General features: G+C 45.6%; 1 protein-coding gene across 1 annotated transcript in view; it reads right to left on the bottom strand.

The window, feature by feature from the left end:
* Nucleotides 1-22,728, bottom strand: part of HUNK (hormonally up-regulated Neu-associated kinase) — a 53,389-nt gene that overhangs the window by 4,472 nt on the left and 26,189 nt on the right. The window contains exons 3-10 of the mRNA XM_083171853.1: nt 11,482-11,774; nt 9,465-9,520; nt 8,203-8,338; nt 6,147-6,274; nt 4,611-4,743; nt 3,476-3,644; nt 3,192-3,275; nt 899-1,061 (exon numbers count right to left, since the gene is read on the bottom strand). Coding sequence (XP_083027979.1) covers nt 899-1,061; nt 3,192-3,275; nt 3,476-3,644; nt 4,611-4,743; nt 6,147-6,274; nt 8,203-8,338; nt 9,465-9,520; nt 11,482-11,774 — 1,162 coding nt within the window. The remainder of the gene's footprint in view (nt 1-898; nt 1,062-3,191; nt 3,276-3,475; nt 3,645-4,610; nt 4,744-6,146; nt 6,275-8,202; nt 8,339-9,464; nt 9,521-11,481; nt 11,775-22,728) is intronic.

Raw genomic sequence — 22,728 nt, 5'->3', positions numbered from 1 at the left:
TTGAGGATGGCTTATTTCGGCAAGGAAAAGCCATCCTCTCCGTCCAACCCCCATGCCGTATTCAGTGTTTGCCCCCTTAAACGATGAGGTTCGCCGTAAATGCAGTGAGTCCGCTGCATTTTGTGAGCCTCGCCGTTTTAATGGGCACACTCGTCGTTTCCACCTCGCTGAAAAGAACCAGCAAGGTGGAAACTTCGAGTGGGGGGTCAGTTGAATACTTGAATGGCGAGCTATCGGCACTGCTCGCCGTCACAGCTTGCTGTCAGAGCATTGAATACCGCCCACAGAATCACGGGCGTGTGCCATGGTGCTGGGTTCTTCTACATTTCTTACCCAATACGTGTCTAAGACGTTGCTTAGGAAACACATTTTCTAGAAGATGGTAGTTAGGGGAACCTACCCACATCTTTTGAATGGACAACCCCCCCCCCATCCCCATTGATAATAACACAATCCACAATTAATTATTTTTATCTTATTCGGCTGATTGGGATGCAAAATCAGTGACACTAAATGGTCAACAGTTTCTTATAATATCAGTTCCATTGGAGAATGTAAACCGCCTCAATGGCGCAGCCCACACAGACTAGCAGAGGACAATGGCGTGATAATTGGAGCGCCACTATACACTGCACTCCAATGTATGTGAACGGTAACAGCCTATAATGTTCACTGTCTGGAGTTGACAAGGGTCCGGTGTATCGCATAGGGTTTCTTTCAAACTAGAGATGTGCCAGTTCGGTTTTACCCTGATTTTCACGGTTTTTAAATCCGGATCTTATTGGGTATCGTCTGTCATGTGTTTGATAGCCAATTTGAAAACTGAGTAAACCAGTCTGGCCGCTGCAGGTAGGATTTGCGCAGGCAGTACCACGCTGCTGAAGGTGTTCTCTCTTACCTCGCTCAGACTTGGATGACCTCCGCTCCTTCACATGAGTCTTGGCGTTCTGCCCCTGCGTCAGGAGACAGGTCGGCTGGCGGTGGGAGGGAGAGCATTTTTCCAGCTTCTTCTGGCCAGCGCGCTGCTCGCTGCGTTTCTCTGTATCCTTAGGTTTTCGGTCCTAACGATTAAAGAGAGCACAACTCATGGTCAGAACAAGTGACAAATGCAGGATGTATACACAGAATCGCACCCAGCTGCTGTCTACAGGAGAGTGACGTAACTGATGTACAAGCTGTCGCACCATCACAAAACACATGGATTAATCTCAATTGCTGTACGGTCGTGTTGACTGACAGACACTAAAACTTCAACATAACTCTGCTTAGATGAGTATCTAGCAAACATTCCACAGTTATTGCGACCGGCCACCAGCTCCTGCTCCGGGGCATGAGGATTTTAATAGGACATTGTTGAAATGTCAACAGAAGGCTTTTTTTTCCCTTTTTAAAGTGGAGATATTCTTAAAAAGCTGCAATGTGTGTTTATTCTAGGTTTATCTGCAGCACTGCCAGCAAATATGCAGAGTCCCGGGGTAAAGAAACAATGGTCAATGGACTTTAGAGAAGGTCTGATTCACTAAACTTCTAAGAGCATTACAGAACAACAGAATATAGAATACCCCTGTGAAGTGGAATATATGACATCACAGCGGTATAGTCTTGCAGATACACCGCTGTAATATGCCATTCCATCAACCAATAGGAACAAGGTTGCATGATGCACGCTACCAGATCGTTGCTGGGGAACCCAGACAAAGTTGCAAATTCCATTTTGTGGCCTCATTACACAGCAATAGGCGAGGTGGTGTCATTGGTAACCTAGCAATTTGATAGGCTACATCACGCCTGGCCAGCCTGTGGCTAACCAGCTGATGTGAAACTACAAGTCCCTGCATGCCCTGCCATAGTTTGCTATTTTGAAATGCTAAAAAGGGTGGCAGGGCATGCTGGGACATGTAGTTTCACAACAGCCACAAGTTGGCCAAGCCTGGGTTACATGAACACTGGTGCATGGTACAAGAAGGTGGTTTGCACTATATGTTACTAAATGATAATATGTGGCAGCATAAGAATATTGGTCCGGCAGTGGTTATTTCCCAGTAATGATTTGCCAGTGCAGAGTGTCAATCATTGCGACAGCAGGCTCTTAGTGAATGGGCGAGGCGGTGTATTACTTGGTGATAGGCTGCAGAGTCAGTGCACAAGTCAGCCAGTAGAAGAGGAGATGCGGTGTCTTTGTTTGACATGAATCAGACACATCCTCCACTCTCATTCCCTGAGAGAGCATGGAACCCTAGGAGGAGTTTCCGGTCTCCTGTTCCCTTCACAATGAGCAGGAAGCGGACCTTCGCTGAGGCACGCTCCCTGTGCCAAGCCCCAAACAAATTTCATCACTCTGCTATTGTATAACGTCCCGAGCCAGCGCAGAGACCGCTGAACCGCATCGTGTAGAGTTCTGATCTTCCTAAACAGTGACGGAAACACTAGACGCTTCCTTATCTGTGCCAATGAAAGGAGCAGCAGCTTCCCATCTGGCTTATGTTCTGCAATGCTGAGTTCTTGCTCTAGTTTGACGTTTATGTGTATTGCTGTCATGGTTCTTTTATCTACAGAAGGGAGAGACCTTCCCCTACCCCCACCTAGTCCCTAACTACCACTACATCTCCTCTAGCCGTTACCTAGTAACGGACAGCTGGACTGAGTCGCAGAACAGCAGGAAGTGGGTATAGATGTTATCCACGCACAAACTTCCTATCTGTACTGGAATGAGAATATGAACGCTCCACGTGATTTAACAGGAGCCGAGATTAGCCAATCAGGTGTCAGATTCACTATACTCATCCCGTTATAGGAAGGTTGCCCTGTCCGGTCAGACCCTGGGGTCAAGTAATGACATTGGTGACGGGGGGCGAGACGAGACATACTTATGGAAGCGTTTGGTGATATTGTAGAGTCTTTGGGAAAATGGCCCATGTTGCGGACAATCCTTTTAATTAACTGCCATAAGCAACAACACAATAGTGCCCCAGGAGGCCAAATATTGATCAGAAGTCTTTCCCAAACAATAACTTTTATACAAAAGATTTGCACTATATAGTCATTGCTGCCCTGTCTATCTGGGTTTCGATTTGTGCTGTCACGGGAGCAGGCATCGGGATCGCAAGGTAAAAAACCTTTGCGATCTGCAGGCGATTTTGTCAATCAAATCAAAATCTAATGTCAAATCTCATTGTGACAAGGGTTCTCACCTCGTAGTAGTTCTTATTGGACTTGTATTTCTCAGATTGCTGCATCTGGTTCCTGTGGCAAACGTTGTCATTAACGTCGGGTTTCTGTCGAGAAAGAAAACCGATAATTACTGATCCCATAAAGCAGTGGGATTGTGGATATCATTGCGTCCAAGTCGGCCTTTCTTAGCCCCCCCTTCATCTAGAGAGCCCCTGCAAACAGCAAGCTCAGTCATGCAGAAGGCAGAACAAGGAAAAATAAGCCAAAAAAAACCCCAAGCAAATAACCATACAGGGATGCCTACCCTCATGGTGACAAGGTAGCGCTCCAGTTTTCTGTTCAGCAAGAAGTAGACCGCGAGGGTGTGGCAAGCGCGGTTGGAGAGGATGACATTGATGACATCACTGTGCTTGTAGCCAAGCTTCTCAGACATGTGACGGACCACGCTCTGACTCAGATCCTCAAGGTGGATCCTAGATGACAGGAAAAAAACCATGAGATTGACACATGTACCACGGATACAGTGTAATACAAGACGGAACCACCATACTATAAGCAACTTGAATGAATGAATGAATTATTGGCCATTCAGTGGTAAAACTAGGGTTGGCCAACGACCGCTGATGGTTACAATGTCTATATCAGGTGGCTTTGCCATGGATGGAAGAGAAAAAAATGTTTTTCCGCCGTCTAAGGTACAGAGCTCCTCAATGGTTGTTGCTGAAACCTAGCTCCACCCCCGAGGAACCCATAAAAGCCCGGCCCCCTGGTTCTGAGTGTCCCACAAGGTTTGGGGCAGGGATGGCTATCCCTAGGTGAAACTCCGTTGCTGAAGTTCTGCAGAACTTGATATCCCACATTGCACTATTATGTGGAGGGTTACATGTTTGTACAACGGTCCTATCATTATGGAGAACCCCATCATTCAAGCATTCCACAAGTCCTAACGTGTCACAGTTGTCAGTCTGTGTCCATCATTTTTAAAGGACACTGGTAGACTGGTGTGACAGCTGTGTAAGGGATGATACGCTATCCTACATTACCTTTAATGACTACCCTAAAGGCATTCTGACCTATTGCTCCCTCATTACAGTAATAATCTAGTCCAATACTTTCCTGACAGGTAATGCATCTGTCACGAATGCAACGCTCCCCTGGATTGTTCAGTAGCCTGTCACAGTAGTTCTGTGCGCAGAACCACAGACCTCAACTCCTTAAAATGAAAATAATGCGGTTGCTCTTAATTGCCATATAAATGATGCTAGAAGGGGTTTGGATTGGCTTAATAACCCTAGCCTTCAAAAGGTACCGTATGACAGGCGATTGCTCACACAACTTTACGGACTACCAGTGCTACGGAACACTTAAGAACATGCGCTTAGCACTCAATTATATAAACACCCACGTGTAAAAGTATAAGAAGAGATTCCTGGATCTACCTGTTTGGATACGTGAACGTGTGCGGCCCCTTTCCGTAGCTGTCATTAAGCCACCGATTCGCCAGCGCTTGCTGGATGGTCGGTCTTTTCAGTGGATCCGGTTCCAGCAGAGAACGCAGGAAATTAACAGCAGCTGAAAGACAGAGCAAAGGGGGAAGAGTTAGATCACAAAAATGATCAGCCAGTAAGTAACCAATCAGCATCGCAGTAACATTTATAATTTGCATACTATAAAATGACACAGAGCATCTGATTGGTTGCCATGGGAGATTTCTCCACTGGCTGATTAGCTCTTACAGTAACTGCCACGTTACAGGCTGTGTTTGCTGTTGGGGGCCGATTGGTTGGTACTATGTGGTCTATTCACAAAGCAGCGAAAAGAGTGGAGAAGTGAGCCAGTCAGTCACTACGTATAATTTTATAGGATGCACTTGATAAATGTAAACAGAAAGCGGATAGGGCAACTTCTCCACCCTTTTCGCTGCTTCATGAATAGGACACTATCTCTTTCCACTTTATTACTCTCTAAGGTTTAGTACATGTGAGGAGTGTTTAACCCTTTAACGAGGGGAACAAAATGGTGGGGCACTACGGTCAAGGCAAGTCATTTTTAAAAGCATTTTAGTACAATCTGATATTGTACCACCAAAAGTATGAAAAAAATAAACTAGAGTCGACCTACACATCTTAAGAGTTCCAGACGACCAATATTGACCAACTAGTAATAATTTGTAATACATTGGTATTAATATATTAATTAGTGCACTATCCATACTAAAATTTCACATTCAGATCAGACCACCGATCTCAGGTACCAAAAACAGAAAATGGGTCTCGCTGGGTTGCAAGTGTTCAGTCCCCAGCACAGGTTAATGCCGCCCCGCTGAACCCCCACCCTCCTCCGTGGGAACTCGGCGCTGCTAAGGCAGCTGGGAGAAGGAGGGTGCTGATTACGTCAGCTGTGGAACATCCGCGTTACCACCCCCAAACAGCCACGGGTGTCAATACGAAGACTGTATTTATATGGACGGCTCGATGCGCATGTCTGGTCGATCAATAAAATCTGCAAATTGACAGCCCAGAAAAAGGGTCTGAATTGGGCCCAATCATCATGAATTATAGGGTCCCGCTGCATTATTCAATTCTGATCGCAATGTAAGCTATTCTTAATAACCTGCGGACACTTGCAACATAAAGTGTAGTTGGATATACTGGCTAATATGCGACAACACGTCCAAAAGCAAAAAAGTTGCAGTATGCGTGAATATTAATTTCTGCAGTACGGTTTAACTAGTTTTTGTGAGGAAAACAAAAAGAAACAAATCTGTACGAGGCCATCTAAACCGCTCCACACAAAGCCGCACTCTAGGCGTTTGCACGCAGCCTAATTTCCTTCACAAAATGACCCCTCCTGCAGCAACATTACAGAAAGTGCTCCTGAAATGGGCCTGTGCAGCTCCTGAAAGCCTGGCGGGAACATGTGAAGGTTCCACGCTGCCAGCTTATGAATGGTCTCCGAGATGAGGCGGTACTTACCAGGAGAGATGTGGGTGGGCAGCGGGTTCATGGTTTTGTCTACCATCTTCTGATACAAGGCTCTCAGGCTAAATGGCTCCACGGTGAATGGCAGCGTTCCAGTCAGCATGGCATACATGTTGACGCCACTTGAAAGACAAAGATGATGACGGTACAGGTTAGGCCTTGGTAAGGGAAAGACTTAGTTCCACAGCGTGTCATTCATAACAACCGACAGAGAGATACAGCCTTATATAAGCTAATATAAGTAAATCTCTAGCTGTATAATGAAGCAGGCCAGTGCTTATGCAACCATCACTGGTATCGCAGTGACAATGGAAAGCTTGCTTGGCCAGCAGAGACCAGATGACTGCAGACAGAGGGTTTTGCTTTTCGGTATTATTATTTTAGTGAGCAAGTCACACTTAGATGCCAGCTAGTTCCACGCTCCCGAGCTCAGTGTGGAGTGCCCTTCATACAACAGTATTCTGAATTCCGTCTGCATTACGTCTCCATAGTAACCTCGCTGCTTCCACCACGTCACTCAGAGGCACCAATATATCAGTAACAAAAATAATCATTCAACATTCTGTTGATATGTGCAATTAAAACAAGTACAAGAATAGCAATGATAAAAATAATAAACACCATAATTAGTTTAGAGCAAGAGAGAGGAAGCGAGCTGGAGAGGGAGAGAGGGAGCAAGCGGGAGAGGGAGAGAGGGAGCAAGCGGGAGAGGGAGAGAGGGAGAAAGCGGGAGAGGAAGAGGGGGAGCGAGCCGGAGAGGAAGAGGGGGGAGCGAGCAGGAGAGGAAGAGGGGGGAGCGAGCCGGAGAGGAAGAGGGGGAGCGAGCCGGAGAGGAAGAGGGGTGAGCGAGCCGGAGAGGAAGAGGGGTGAGCGAGCCGGAGAGGAAGAGGGGGGAGCGAGCAGGAGAGGAAGAGGGGGGAGCGAGCCGGAGAGGAAGAGGGGGGAGCGAGCCGGAGAGGAAGAGGGGGAGCGAGCCGGAGAGGAAGAGGGGGAGCGAGCCGGAGAGGAAGAGGGGTGAGCGAGCCGGAGAGGAAGAGGGGTGAGCGAGCCGGAGAGGAAGAGGGGGGAGCGAGCAGGAGAGGAAGAGGGGGGAGCGAGCAGGAGAGGAAGAGGGGGGAGCGAGCAGGAGAGGAAGAGGGGGGAGCGAGCAGGAGAGGAAGAGGGGGGAGCGAGCAGGAGAGGAAGAGGGGGGAGCGAGCGGGAGAGGAAGAGGGGGGAGCGAGCGGGAGAGGAAGAGGGGGGAGCAAGCGGGAGAGGAAGAGGGGGGAGCAAGCGGGAGAGGAAGAGGGGGGAGCGAGCGGGAGAGGGAGCGAGAGTTCTAGCACCCTGCACCTTTCAAAACCCATGCAGTTCCTCTTCCCTGCCTGGGGTGTCGTGCTCTGCTGTGTTGCTTCTAGCACAGTCTGGTCTTTATTTCAGCACTGATATGCAGATCAGACCTACATGCACCACAGCTGAGAGCAACACCCCAGGCAGGGAAGAGGAACTGCGCAGGTTTTGAAGGTGCAAGGTGCTAGAATGAACACTGTAAGTAGAGAGGAAAAGAGAAAGACTGAGACAGGGAATGTAGTAGAAAATGTATAAGGGAACAAGAGAGACTGAAAAAGTGAGCGACAGGGAACAATCCCGTCTCTTCTTGCACATTGTACATACTTGTATGCATTAATGGGGGCTAACATTTGGCAAGAGGACAGAGGTTAAAGGCCTCAAGGACTGTGTATTTAAATTCCAATTTCTGTGTGTGTATAAGGGCACAGCCGCCTGAGCGAGGCTGCTCTGTGATAGATTTGGGATATGGTAGATCTTTATCTCATCCTTGCTTCAGCAGAACTTTGCTTGGATAGCATGAAGTATACAAGGGATACAAATAACCCCTAAATGACGAAACATGACACTTTCACAGGCACAAGCAAAGCAGAACTTAGAAAGAAAACTAGTTTTGAGTATTTTAAATCAAACTAAATTTGTGATCGTTTATTGCATTAACTAAAACACTATAGTAAATAGTCATCTTAGCAAAAACAACAAAAACACAAGAATAAACACTTACATGGACCACACATCCACTTTGGGTCCGTATTTTTTCCTTGCCAGCAGTTCCGGTGCCGCGTACGCCGGACTTCCGCACTGTGTGCTGAATGGATCAGTATAGCCCAAGATACCGGCACAGTTGCTCAAGCCGAAATCTGCCAATAAATGGAAATGGTTGTACTGGTCAGCCAAATAAGCCAAGCAGCCCGTCACACACAGGGTAAAGGACGGTTTACTACGATGCTTACATGCCTATAAGGCAGTGGTTCCCAACCTTGGTCCTCAGGACCCCCCAACAGTTCACGTTTTCCATGTATCCACACAGAATCACAAGTGAAGTGATTAGCCCCAACTGTAAATCTTAAAAAATGTGTCAGCGGATAATGAGTGCACCTGCTGGGTAACAAAATGTGAACTGTTGGGGGTCCTGAGGACCAAGGTTGAGAACCACTGCTACAGTATAAGGGGATTGGGGTATGGGTCATTGGGTTGACCAATATTAGGTCGATATCAATTGGGTTGACCACGCAAGGTCGACATGGGGTTTTCACCTTTTTTTTTTTTTTTCAAATGTCTACATGGTTGACATGGGCACCGTCAAAGTGTACCGCTCTCCATGCCGCACTGAGCTTGACATACTATTATATTCTCCCTCCATGCCCTGGATGGTAGGGCATGAAATACCCACCAAAAATGAAAGTGAAAAACCCATGTCAACTTTTTGACTGTCAACCTAGCCATTGTGGGCCTAATGCTTGTGTCGACATTCCAACCATGCTTGCCTTAGCGATGTCGATCTATTTTATGTATCGACCTAATCTATTTTGAACCTTCAGCGGTCCACGCAATGCATGTCGACCTTATGTGTGTGTTGACTCAACGTCCGTATACCGGGGACTGGGAGTTTCTGAAGGGCAAATGCGATCATTGATTATTCACATGAATGAGTGCAAGCCCTACTGCCAAGAAGCTTCCAATCACGTAAAAAAACCCTTTCCATTTAAAAACCGTTGATGATCACAGTGTGAATGGCTAACATATATAAGATCTACACTGAGCACATTTCAATTAGAGGACGAAGATCCCACGGGCACACAAATAGCTGCACAGTCAGCACCGCAGAGTTGGCTCTAGAGAACGGGAGAGGAAACTCAGCACAATGGGGTCACACAAACACTGCTGCGGTGAAGTGAGCGGCCGCATGTAATCTCCGCCAGGAAAGATCAAGTGTAAACTGAGGACTACAATGCTAACGGGAAGCTCATTAAGGAATTTACATACCAATGAGTTTGATGTTGTTGTTCTCATCCAGTAACAGATTTTCAATCTTCAAATCTCTGCGGGAAAGACAACAATTAAAGACTGTGCCCGGGCAGTGACAAGCAGTGACCTGAGAGGGGTTAATGCAAGAGAGATTACAAGTCATTACTGAAGAATGGAGGCTGCATTTGCTAATGGGGAAATTGCAAGTCGTTATCCATGTAGCGAACCTCACCACAAAACAAACAAAAGAAAAATAAATCAGCATTCCTAGCACTTTGTTAAAAAGTTAGTGGTCTATGTACTAAGCTTGAAAAGTGATAAAACCACCAGCCAATCAGCTCCTAACTACCATGTCACAAGTATGTTTGAAAAAAAATGACAGGTAGGAGCTGATTGGGTGGTGGTGGTGGTGGTGGATCACTCTTCCTTTTATCCCTTTTAGGGGGGTATTCAATGTGCCGCCGCTATTTCCGATGGGGGAAATAGCAGCGGCTCCCTATCCAATGCTGTCTCTAGCGACAGCATTGAAGTGGGATCACGGCAGAACGGGTCAGACTTTAGAAGCTGTCTGGCCCGTTCTGCAGAGAACGGCTGTGGATTGTTGCGATCCCGGCTGCAGATCGCCAATCCACGGCCGTTTTCGTGGCCACACCCCCTTTGAGCTCTCCCTGAGAGAGAGAGAGAGAGAGAACCAGCCAATCAGCCCCTAACTGTCATGTTAGAGGCTGCGTTTGAAAAAGGGAAGTTAGGGGCCAGTTGGTTGGACCTTTATCTCCGTCCACTGTATTACTCTCCACGGCTTAGTAAATAGACCCCCGCAGTCATTTTAATGTCCCTCAATTTAAATTTCTGGGAAATGAAGACAGATGAATTTAATAGAATGGGATATTTCCGTGGGATTAGACTACAAATATCTTGGTTATATGAGTAATGTAAAAGGATAAAACCAACAAGGATGAGTATCTATAAAAAGAAACACCATTTCCCCTACCACAAAGGTACAATAGAGAAACAAGAATGACAATGGAACCGCTATCTGTTTATTGAGCGTTATTACACTGGAGCTGCTACGGTGGTAATTACACGGTGCACCCTCGCATCACAGCAAATTGAGGTCTGCAAACCTTCATTTAGCCTCCAAAGCTCGTTCTCAATGTGCGAGGCGCAGGAAATGATTGGAGCGCTTCCAGGCCCCCAGAATATTATTTCTCAAAGTCCCCGGTCTATTATTCTATTTATAACTTCAGTCACTTCAACAAAAGAGCCAGGTAAATCCTTGTCTTGTCGTGACTCCTCTCCCATTATATTTCCGAGCGCCTCTCTTTAAATGCCGCGGAGAGCCACTTACCAGCATGAAATTATGAATACTGAAAACGTCACACACAAAGTTGTGATCTTTCTGGGAACAATAGTTGTGACTCAGTGCTTCATTCACACAATTCTAACACATTGAAGAAAAACTCCCGAGTCCCGACCAATTTCCAACAAATGAAACGGTTCTGACCCATTTTTTAACAATGGTGTTGAAAAGAAAAATGGTGTTATTTTTTTTTTTTTAAACTTACTAAAAGAAAATATTTTTTTTTTTTCCTTTGAAAATGACGGCATCATTAGAAGTCAAATATAGGATACACAGAAAGGGTTCTAATCGCGGCGCAATTTACCTGCATTTGTTTCCTACCGTCTTTTTTACGCCTGTTCCATTTAAGCTCCTATACACAGCATTTTGCCTTTTTTTAAAAGGATCATTAGTTGCTATGGACAACGTCTTTACTGGTCCCCTTCTAAAGTCATTTTCCCTACTTGCTACGTCAACCCTGCTTGCTACGTCAAGTTTATTTTCATAAACAAAAGGAACGTATTTAATAGCATGAATTAGCTAGAGGATAGCGTGAATCGGTTTGGTTACTATGGGCAAGACCTGCAGCGGTCCCCATATTTTGATACACCCCCTTCCTTCCCTTATGCATCGGTCACACTGCATTAATGTCAATGGATATGAAGAAATGTGAGCCGGGACAATGATTCTAGTCACCTGTGTACAACGCCGGCACGGTGTAGATGTTCCACAGCCTGAATGAGTTGCCGGATATATTTCCTGGCCTTGTGCTCCTCCAGTCTCTTCTTGTCGTAGATTTTATGCATGAGATTCCCCCCGGTACAGAGCTCCATGACCAGATAATAGCTGTTTTCGGTTTCCAAGATGTCGAGCAGTTGTGCGATGTTGGGGTGTCGGATCATCTGCTGGATCTGGCCTTCCCGACGCAGGTTCTTGGTGACGTACGTGTCCTTCTTGGCCTTCTTCTTATCAATCACTTTCACGGCCACCTGCAGAAGAAACATGGATTTGAATGATTCATTTGAACGATGTGATTACTTGAGAACGTTGACATTTTTGTTTATCATTTTATCTATTTTTTTAATTTCCGGCGGAGGGGGGAGGAGTCTTGCTACCGGCGACCACTTCAACCACCATCTATAATAACAACAACATGATAAAAAAAAAAGTGTTTCGCAGAAAAATAAAGAGCCTATTCTCGTGTAATGTGCTCCATCCTCAGCTGCAGGGACTGTTCCCCGGAGACATTGCACAAGTTCTATAACAAACGCTTTCCTTGGGAAGCAATTATCAGGCAACTTACTTTCTGATTCCTTCCCGGAGCACTTAAAAAAGGACTGAAATGCTGGGGAATGAAAGTGAAAAGCCTGCGAGTAAATAGATTTGAAAGGCCATCTATCATCACTTGAGTAAAATGGGGTAATGTACGAGAAAGAGAGAGCGCGAACGAGGCACAGAGAGAGGCTGAGGAAGAAGAGAACACTTTTGGGTTTAAAAAACAGGCATCGAACTTTGAGAAATCTCCCAGAGGCTGCGAAGAAACCTACACAGCAAGTCAGTACTGCCATCGTATCTATTGGTAAGAATATAATCAGATAGAAAACGGGGCCCTGGGCAATGGTCACTGCCCAGGGAAAGCAACCACTAGTCCTAAAAGAAGACAGTTTTTTTAAATCGACATGGGGATAGGCAATGTCTGGTGCTCTGCTGTGGAACTACACATCCCAGCATCCCTTGCTACAGTTTTTCAGTTAGGACATGCTAAAACTGTGGCAGGGCATGCTGGGATGTTTAGTTCCACAGCAGCCGGAGAGCCAGACGTTGCCTAATCTTGATTTAGACTACCTTTAATCTTAATTGGACTTCTCATCATACACACAGACAGCAGTTGTGCAAGGACGATGTATACATGGCAATAAAGACTTTCAGACTTTGTCAGGTTATGTTTACACATGCACATGGGCCCTTATTCTGATCTGTGCGGCCAGATCAGAATATGCGGCCAGGACCGTGCAGGCGAATCCCCGCCTTCCATACGGATCGCCACCTCCGTCCGTACGCGGATATGTGGTGGTCCACATGAAAGTGGACGGGGATACGCCTCCTCCATCTTGGGAGCAGCCCCTGCATTCGATGGTCGCCGAACATCGAATGCAGGGCCGCACGCTCCACCAGCTCCCGCCACCCTAGACCACACGGACACTTGTCCGTATGAAATCATGTATGGGGGCGGGCAGCTGACATCCGGCGATGTCAGATGCCTGCCCCCTACACATGCGTCACGGCTTCATTACCATGCATACGCCCTGCGTTTGCATGGGAACGCCCATGAAACGCGGGGCGTATGCATAGGGTAATGAGGCTAAGTAGCCCTTCACGCCCCTCTCCGCCCCCTGTGCGGCGTCTAAAGAATACGTGCGGCGAAACCGCTTGCACATGCGCAGAGTGACCTCTGCACATGCGCAGTCGCCAACCATCGGCGGTACGACCGCATGCGGAAAAATCCGCACCGATCAGAATAAGGGCCATTGTCCGGTCAGCCATCTCCTTGTAGGACCCAGCTGCCAGCTTGCTTTTGGCCACTAAGCTTACACACTGCAACCCATCCTAACTAAATGCAATGTTATATATATGGAAAGCTCTGTTCCAGCATAGGGAATTATGCAAAAATACATTTATTAATGCGGTTTGTAGCATTAAACGTTATGGTAATTTCTACTGTATGAGTAATGGCCCTTTAAGCAGGCAGCTGATCAATAATATAAAATGCTATTCCTTGGTGACTTAGAATAGCCTTACAATTTCTAGTGGATTATCCTCACCCCACACTATAATATTTTTAATTAGGATTTCATACGCTTAGAGGACTATATTTTTTTTTCAAATTCATTGTTTAACCAATCTGGACTGTAAATATAGGTCTGCTTCGGTTTCCATAGTGTGACACGGCGTAGGAATCAAAGGGATTATAATAGTATACATTGCCTCTGAGCTGCGTATTCTTACGCCATCTGAGCCGAAAGACATTACAGACCACCAGTGTATAAACTGCCGACTGTTTTAATTAGGTGTACGGCAGCGGGCGGCGGCGATTCAGAGCATTTTGTTATCCTGCAAGTTACGCAGGGCTACTATAAATATTTCAAACCTTTCACAAAACACATTCGGCCTCCCGTATCCTCCATAGATTCATGTGGATTTTATTAATAATTTAGTATTTGTGTTAAATAAACTCAGCAGTTCAAAAGGATATGAATCCAGCAATTTCATGGTGAACATATTTTGAATAATTCATCTATACAGGCTTTTAACCTCTCAGTCACCCCCCCCCCCCCCCTCCTCCCCCCTCTTATTCCTGCGCTCAAGACCAGCACAATTCAGGGGCATCCTAAAACACTCAAAAGTTTGCAAACAAAATGTTGAAACAGAAAAGAAGAGACCCAGACGTACCCTCAATCAACACAATCTTTGCATAAAGTAAAATTTGCAAAGCATACAACATTTGCATGTGCTCAATTTACAGGTCAAATTGGCAGGTACAGTGAACACAGTTCCATTCGCACAACCAGCCAGCCTAAGTATTGGGGGGGCACGCGCCCAGCCAGCCTGCATATGGGGGGGGCACGCTCCCAGCCAGCCTGCATATGACGGGGGGGGGGCCACGCGCCCAGCCAGCCTGCGTTTGGGGGGGGGGGGCCACGCGCCCAGCCAGCCTGCGTATGGGGGGACACACGCGCTCAGCCAGCCTGCATATGGGGGGGGCACGCGCCCAGTCAGTCTGCATAAGGGGGGGAGTGGGGGGCCACACGCCCAACCAGCCTGCGTATGGGGGGGGGGGGGCACGCGCCCAGCCAACCTGCGTATGGGGGGGACCCACGCACCCAGCCAGCCTGCGTATGGGGGGGGGCCACGCGCCCAGCCAGCCTGCGTATGGGGGTGGGGGGGCCCACGCGCCCAGCTTGCCCGTTTGCAGAACAGTGCATATGGATAGCATATAGCAAAATATAAAGTAATTGAATTTAAAAAATAAAACAGTTGGCGTGTAGTGAACCTCAGGAGCCAGCCCTGGATCAGAGTCCAAGTATTTTTGGCAAAGATGATCAGCGTGGCAGCCTTGTAAGGACATATTTGATTCCAGTATTACTCAATTATGGATGAATAATACCTTGAGAGCAGTGTGGGGATTACGTGATGCACGCAGAATGCAGCGGACAGCTCAATTAGTACAGGCAGACAAAGCGGCATCCCTCTGTACACAAAGCACAGGACTGTAACAGTGCCGCCGCATAACACACAATCAGCCATACTGTATATGATACTGTATATGACGCTAGTGCTGGATTACACAATATAGATTTGCCGGTTTATTTATTACGCTATTGTTATCTATAGACTTCTGCAGATGTATTTGATATTAGATAGATCGCCTCATTCCGTACTAATACTAAGAAGAAGGTATCATTTTGGGGGATTTGTCCTCAGTTTATGTTAACAAGCCTCTTAAAGATCAATGAATTACAAGTTGCTTTATATAAAAGCATAAAAAGGTAAATATTTAAAAACGAGTGATATTCTTGTTACCGCTGGTTACGGATTATAAATGGTGGCAGCCAATCAGTTCTTAACGCATTTGAAAAACGGCTAAGTGGCGGAAGTCCTTTTTTATTATTCGTAATGATTGATATTATAAAGTATCACTTGTTCGTAAATCTGCCCCTATAAAGGGCAGGGCAGTATGGATGGTGTAATGGTTAGCATTACTGCCTCACAGCACTGAGGTCATGGGTTCGATTCCCACCATGGCTCTAACTGTGCGGAGTTTGTATATTCTCCCTGTACTTGCGTGAGTTTACTCCGGGACTCCGGTTTCCTCCCACAATCCAAAAATATACTTATAGGCTAATTGGCTCCCAACAAATTAACCCTAGAATATCTGTGTGTCCGTGTACATGTGGTAGGAAATATAGATTGTAAGCTCCACTGTAAGCACTGTGGAATATGTGTGCGCTATATAAGTAACTGGTAATAAATAAATAAAAAATAAAATAAAGGAATTCAAATGTTAGGAGCATGGGCAGCCGCATTCAGGCGCAATCGTCTGATGGCATTTCAGCTCACACCTCCCAGAGGTGAAATAGGCAAAAAGTGACTTTTCACATTGCACTCATTAGTGCCCAATAGCCACCATTGTCACTTTAGATGGGAGATTGGGTGGCGATAAGAAATGTATTTCCCTCGCTCTCAAGCTGGGCATACCTGTGTATCTGTCAGACTGGCAGATATCCAAGCGGTGTCTATATTCACGCATGCTGGACAAAACCGAATGCAGCCGTGTCCAGCCAGTCCAGAGAACAAACCTCCAAACAAGCACAAAATCTGGACAAAAATGCAGCCTCTGATCTACCCAACTCCGACGCTTGTCTGGCGTTAGCAGCTGAAATCCCCACTACCGCTTTCCATGTGTGAACGTGCTTTAGGGAACAGTAAAAATCTTTCATGTGGATTCAACACAAATGTACAGAGTCCTGGGAGGGGGGAGAAAAAAATATATCTTTACTTTGCTGTAAATGAGCGTAAAGAGTAGAGATTGTAAAAAAATAAAAAACAGGTAATGTGGACGTGTGTCTCAGAACAAAAGAGGATTCTATGACCAGTGTATCCGTCAATACGGATCCCTGCTGGGTAATCTATCTGAGGAGAAATGTTATGGTTCTGTATGTCACCAGCGATAGTCTGCCTCCGTCTGCCCAGATGAGGCAAATTAGTGAGGTGCAGATCTCCTGCGGGCAAAGGCTTCCGGCCTGTTGCACTCAATCACGGCTGATAAGTAGGTTAGCTGTCTAGTACAATTACTTTATTTCCGCACAAAAATAAATAAATCCAGTGCATCGATGCAGAATATTCACACAAAAGGCCACAGAGTAACAAAAAAAATGACGTTTGCAGGGCAGCATCTGGTGAATCAACCAAAATAACCCCATATGAGTACACCTGTGAACCAGCCGGGGCGACCTGGAAAACATGTACTTTCCCTATGCGCTGTGACCTTTTTCCCCTTTTACTTTAAGCTGTGACAGATTTTAGCCTCTCCACTCCACCCCCCCATATGCTCTTCCCTCCAATCTCTGTCTTCAGAGCTCCCTCTCTCTCCATATCCAGCAGAAACAGATCAGCGTCCCTGCAAAAATTACTTTCACTTTCTGTTATGACATCGCTTTTGCACACAAGTATTGTCAGTGTCTCTACACCAGGAAAGCTATTGAAACCCCATTTTATACCAAACTCATAGAAACTTTTTCACTATTTTAAATTGAAAACAAAAACTGTAACTTCCCCCATTAAAAAGAGTACAAACAAATCTTTCACAGTGTGTCTCTGCAACGCCACATACGCCAGTAAGGTAGCGGTTTCCCATGTAAACCACACCGAATGAGGTCAGACCTATAATGTACATCTAAGGCCGTCACATCACACAGGCATGGTTTGGTGGTGTGTGAAATATTACACGGTTTCAGAATTCTGCAGAAACTTCTCGTATAGAAATGGCTCCGGGGGGGTGAGAACCTGAGCTGGTACCTAGCAATGGATAGCAGCAAAAACATTGCATGACTGTGAGGACTGCGCTAATAATCAGTATATTCCACAAAGAGATGGACTCTCTAGGAATGAACCGCACTCATCACTCACATTAGCAGAGAACATCCAAACTCCACACATATACGGCCTTGGTTGGAATCAATATGCAAGACCCCAGTGCTGTCCACTTACATTTCTAAAAAAAGGTGTGCACTAGAAAACGTGTCAAGGCATTTGATGTAACCAACGGCAACCAAATTGTGTTAAAAAAGTAATTTTGTGGTACAGTAAATAAAATGAAAAAAGAATGGTCTCATTTGTTGGAATGGGCACAATTTCCACCTTTTCAGGGTAGTTGGAGGCGAATGCGAAAATAAGCCCCAGAGATTTCGGTACACCGCTGGAACTTAGGAATTGTGAGTTCCCGATTAAGGTTCTATATTATCTTCTGTCTGGATCACACCTTTTTCCTTCCACTGCCATTGGAAATCTATATTCTTAGGAGTGACTTCACTTGCAGGAACATATCAAACCCATCTGTAATATTGCATTTCATTTTTTGGACGTTTTCCATACATTCCCATGAAGTCAGACACTGCCCTTGAAAAATCTGTCTTTTGTATAGGACGGAAAGTAGCAACCCGATAGCCCCTAATAATGAGGGGGTTTCGGCTAGGAGGGAAACTCTATCCGAAAGGAAAACAAGCCGCAGAGAGTTTACCCAGTTATTTCCCTCTGTTAGCAATTTGGAAAAGTCGGCTGTCCTCACACGTTGAAATGTATTTTTCACATCGCAGGGAGAGTTTCTAATAGAAAAACTAAAACACATTTCACTCTGAGATTATATTCTAGACCAAACTCTGAATAAAGTAAACTAAGAATGCATTATAATCTTAAAAATAATGCCACCCTGATTCCTTCTTTCTGGATAGGAAGCCTTCGTATCCCGATAATCTCATGGAAAACAGGTCGTCGTCCCCTTCCTTGGCTTTCCAATAGAAGGTCCGATTCAGAAATGAATCCAGCAGCTGTGCAAAAGCCAACAATTGAATACTGCCCAAAGGGACTACTGTATTTGCTGGCGTATAAGACTACTTTTCTCCCCTGAAAAACATGCCTCCAAGTGGGACGGTCGTCTCATACGCCAGGTGCACTTATATAACAGACTCTATATTTTTGAGTGGAAATGTTGGGGGGGTCGTTATATACGCCCAGTCGTCTTATACAGCGGCAAATACGGTAATTCAGCATGGATTGCTTTGCTTTATATAGAGAACGCAGGAACCGCGAGCAGAAAGTCGCCGACCAGACAAAAAGAATAAATGCCCCATGCAAAATTGAAATGCGTCGCTAATCGTCGTTCATTCGCAAATTCCCGGAACATGGTAGAGTACCTGCCGCCTGAGAATATCAGAGGCTTTGTCAGGGACCCTCCCCATAATCTCCTGGGCACACCTGCGTTTTTCCAACACACTGGGCAAATGTCATGTCCCCGTCACACCGGCTTCTTGTCAGTCAAACTGTGGCGAGCGTGATTGTTTAGCATTCAGTCGAACGCGTGCAATGTGAACGCTCTGCGTTGCATAAGAGTCCCTATGGAATTAATAATTTAGGGTCTGAAAAACAGATTTTTTTTGGGGGGGGGGGGGGTTTGCTCTTTTGTTTCAGTGCGAGCAGAACATTTCTAAAAAGATTTGTATAAAAGAGACTTCATAAAATACGCCAAACTACACAAAACGTGTAAAAACACATATATGCAGCTATAAAACACTACTCAAAACAGCACTGTGATAACCTAAAGCAGACCGTTCGCCCACCAAAGGAAGCGGCCATTTTGAACATATTCATGCAGCCTATCGAGTTCACTAGGGAAACTAGTGCCCTTACTGAATCATAAAGCTATGGGGCCAATTCAGGATCGCTTGCAGCGGAAAAAGTGCGAACACAAGCATTGAATGCTGGGAGCAGGCAGAGGCGGACACCGGGCTAGAGCAGGGAAAGCCCAGCGTTTTATGGGCGTACCCATGAAAACGATGGACGTTCCTCTGGGAACATGGGCGTCAGCGCCCGCCACGTCTTCGGTAGACACCGACAGAAATAAGTCACTTCAGACTCACTTTTTTCCAAAAGTGTGACAAATCATTGGATGGTCGGCTGCATGCGAGGGGATGTGTTTGGGGAAGGTTTGTGATGTAGTGTTCCTTTCCTTGCCAGGTGTGTCGCTTCCAGCACAGTGTGCTCTGTATTTCAGCACCAATACGCAGACCAGACTTGTGATAGAAGCACCACTGCAGTGAGCGACACTATCTCTCTGCAAGCTTTGATATTTGTGCTAAATCACTGCCGGGGCATATAGGTCACAGAGCATCTGTAAGCCAACGCGTCTGATTCCTGACCTGACCGCAGCCTGCACTGATCAAGGATTTGGTCACTTTCTAGCAGTGTATAATCCTGTGCGTGTCTGGTAACGTCAGAGGCTGCTAAAAATTGCCACTCTCCAGTTCCTTTCTGACTGGCACAAACAAAATACGCACAAGGTTCCAGAATGAATGGATGAAGGGGGGGGTTGATAATAGAAAAACCTTTTTAAACGAGTTTCTGTTGTGCAGAATTTATTATTAGCCATCCCATTAATCTCACATAATCACTGGTTTATTTTTAGAAATCCATTATAAAAAAAAAAAAAAGGTCTAAATCAGAATAATCTACATTAAAAACAATCATTAAGTACAAGTGCACAGAGAGCACAGTGAGTGGGCGTTCCGTCTTTACTTAGCTACGAACGCGACCATTTCAATGAAGCTTTCCAATAACAACGAGCCTGTACCTTTTCTTCATGTGCTATTTATAAAAGGGACATTATGCGTCAATACTTCAGTCCTACAAATAGTCGCGACTTGGAAAAAAAAATGGGGACAATGGCTTTGCCTTGAGTAAAAACAGTTATTCAATTTCTTTGAAGCAAATTGTTCAAACAAAATGTAAATTTTTGTAATTAGAGTTGTTCTGTTCATGGTGATAGCCAATCGGTAGTTCGCTATCGCTAATGGCGACACCTTGAAGTGTGTTTCTCCATGCAGGCTGCTGACTGATTTTATAGAATTATGAGGTAAAAAAAAATAATAGGACCCAATTACAGGCTTTATCTAGAGATGAGCGCACCTGATTTATAGAGTTGGGGTGCTTACGGGTCACGGCAACAAAAAAGTGGTGAAGTGTGGCGACTGTTTTGGGGGCATTTCTCAGCTAGTGACTGCAATACGGAAAGCAGATGCGATGGCTCCAACTCTTAAGGGCCCATACAACTGTGGATTCAATCCCCCTATCAGGATCGGGGAAACTGGGATTTTTACGCAATCGCCAGGGATTTCCCCAATACACTGCACCATTACCCCCTGCGGCCAGGCTGCACCATAATTGGGCTGCTCAGAAGTTCGATAACTTGATGGACGCTGCATACTTGTAAGCCGGTGAGAGAGTCTTAAATACAAGTCCAGGTATCTGCAGCATTTGCGTATTTGCAGTTGCACCGGCATTAGTGACCATCTTTGAATTAGGCCCTACATTTAATATCATTCCATTATAAAGTTCAGATGTTGGAATCGCACACTTAAAACAAGCATTTTGAAGACCACCCCATATTCAAGTGCTGTTTATCAATTACCTCTCTTAACCTTTGACATAACTGAGGCAGGGATTGTACGATCTGTAAAATTCCCATGCGCATAAAGCACCACATCTGTCCAACCAGTGCATGATGTAGCATTAAAACGTATCCAGACAGAAGACATTAAAAATTGTGCATTTTCCCTCCTAGTCTGGATGATGCAATTTTCCTTTTTACGCCTCAATTTTATTTGAGACTATTGCAAAGTTCTACCGCTAACAAACCCCCCCCCCCCCCAAAAAAAAAAACCCACCAAGGCCCGCCGCTTGCTTTAAAAACAAGAGACCGCTATAGATCACCCTTCGGGAAAAGAAAGTTAAGCACGCAATGTTTGAAGTCTTACATCCTCAGATCAGCATTTGAATCTGTGGTCAGTAAAGTGTTTCTTCAATCTCTTGGGGGGAGGGATCTGTCAAGGGGAGGCTAGAGATGTGTACCAAATGAAGCCAGAGTAAACAAGGGTTAGCCAACTGTCGGGGATGATGGAATTAATCCCGGACGTGATGAGGAAGCGATTCATCACGAGGCTTACGTATAAATCTTCTCATGCACGGTTTACCTGCGTCAAGTTACATAACAGGATTACACCTCAGGAGATTTCCAGGTGCGTTACTGGTCATCGAACATGACCTGCGGCCAAGAGCTAACAACGCTTACAGGAGATACAGACTCTACATAAAGGCATGCGGAAATTTTTCAGTCAGTTTCTATTTTCACATGTATTTAGTATTTTCTTTTATAAATGTATTAAGGCAGGTGAAGTGATAAAGTTGTAAGCGGTAAAGCCCCAGCCAATCAGCTCCTACTGTAACTGTCAAGTTATAGGCTTGGTTTGAAAAAAAATGACAGAACCAGATTGGCTGGTGCTTTATCGCCTTCAACCTTTTCACTTCATACATCTGCCCCATTGTGCCTTATTACATCTCACGGTGCCTCTGCTGGGTGTGTGAGAAACATCCCATAATGGAAAACTTTACACAAACCTAAGGATTTTAGATCCTCTGAGGCTATGTCCAACTGACATTAGAATCACACAGTGCCAGTCAGACATCTTGGCCTTCCATTTTTTTGCAGAGGTTATTTGCTATACATGTAGTGGAAAAAAAAAATTAAAACTATTTAACGTAACCAGAGTGGTTTGGGGAACAAATTTTGGCCGCACATCAAGAAATGGGCTAAATATACATCCAGAAAATATTGTACCGGTATGTTATTGCTAGGTTTCTGGGTGACAGGCTCGCTTTACTGACACACTGCGGTGGCGAAAAAAAATAGACAAAACACTGAAGATCAGTCAGATCTGCAGCAAGAGTCACACTTTCCAAATGAACAGTCATCTGTGCCCATTAAAATCAGTGGGAGTCTGTCAGATGTACAAAAGATACGAAAAGCACATGTTTTGTTTTGGTCCCTGGAAGCCAAGCCGTAGTTAGCTCTTAAAGGGCCCCAGTCATCTAACCAAAGTAACCATGTATTGCACATTCCCGTCTGTGGAAACAGGCGAGGTAAATTACTGGCTCCGCCAAGTAGACTAGAACGTCTGTGCATGAATAAAGCATTCCTGAAAACATGAGCTGCTGGGGGGGGGGGGGGGGGGGGGGGGGGGGGAAGGATCAGATTTGAGAAACACTGTGCGCGACCATGGGGATCTATGTACTAAGCATTGGCAGAGATAGGTGACGGAGATGAAGTACCGACCA

This window comes from Crinia signifera, chromosome 2, assembly GCF_055691185.1.
Source record: "Crinia signifera chromosome 2, ASM5569118v1, whole genome shotgun sequence".
Classification (NCBI taxonomy): Eukaryota; Metazoa; Chordata; class Amphibia; order Anura; family Myobatrachidae; genus Crinia; species Crinia signifera.
The sequence above is the reverse complement of the archived record's forward strand: the minus strand, read 5'-3'. Positions and strand labels throughout refer to the sequence as shown.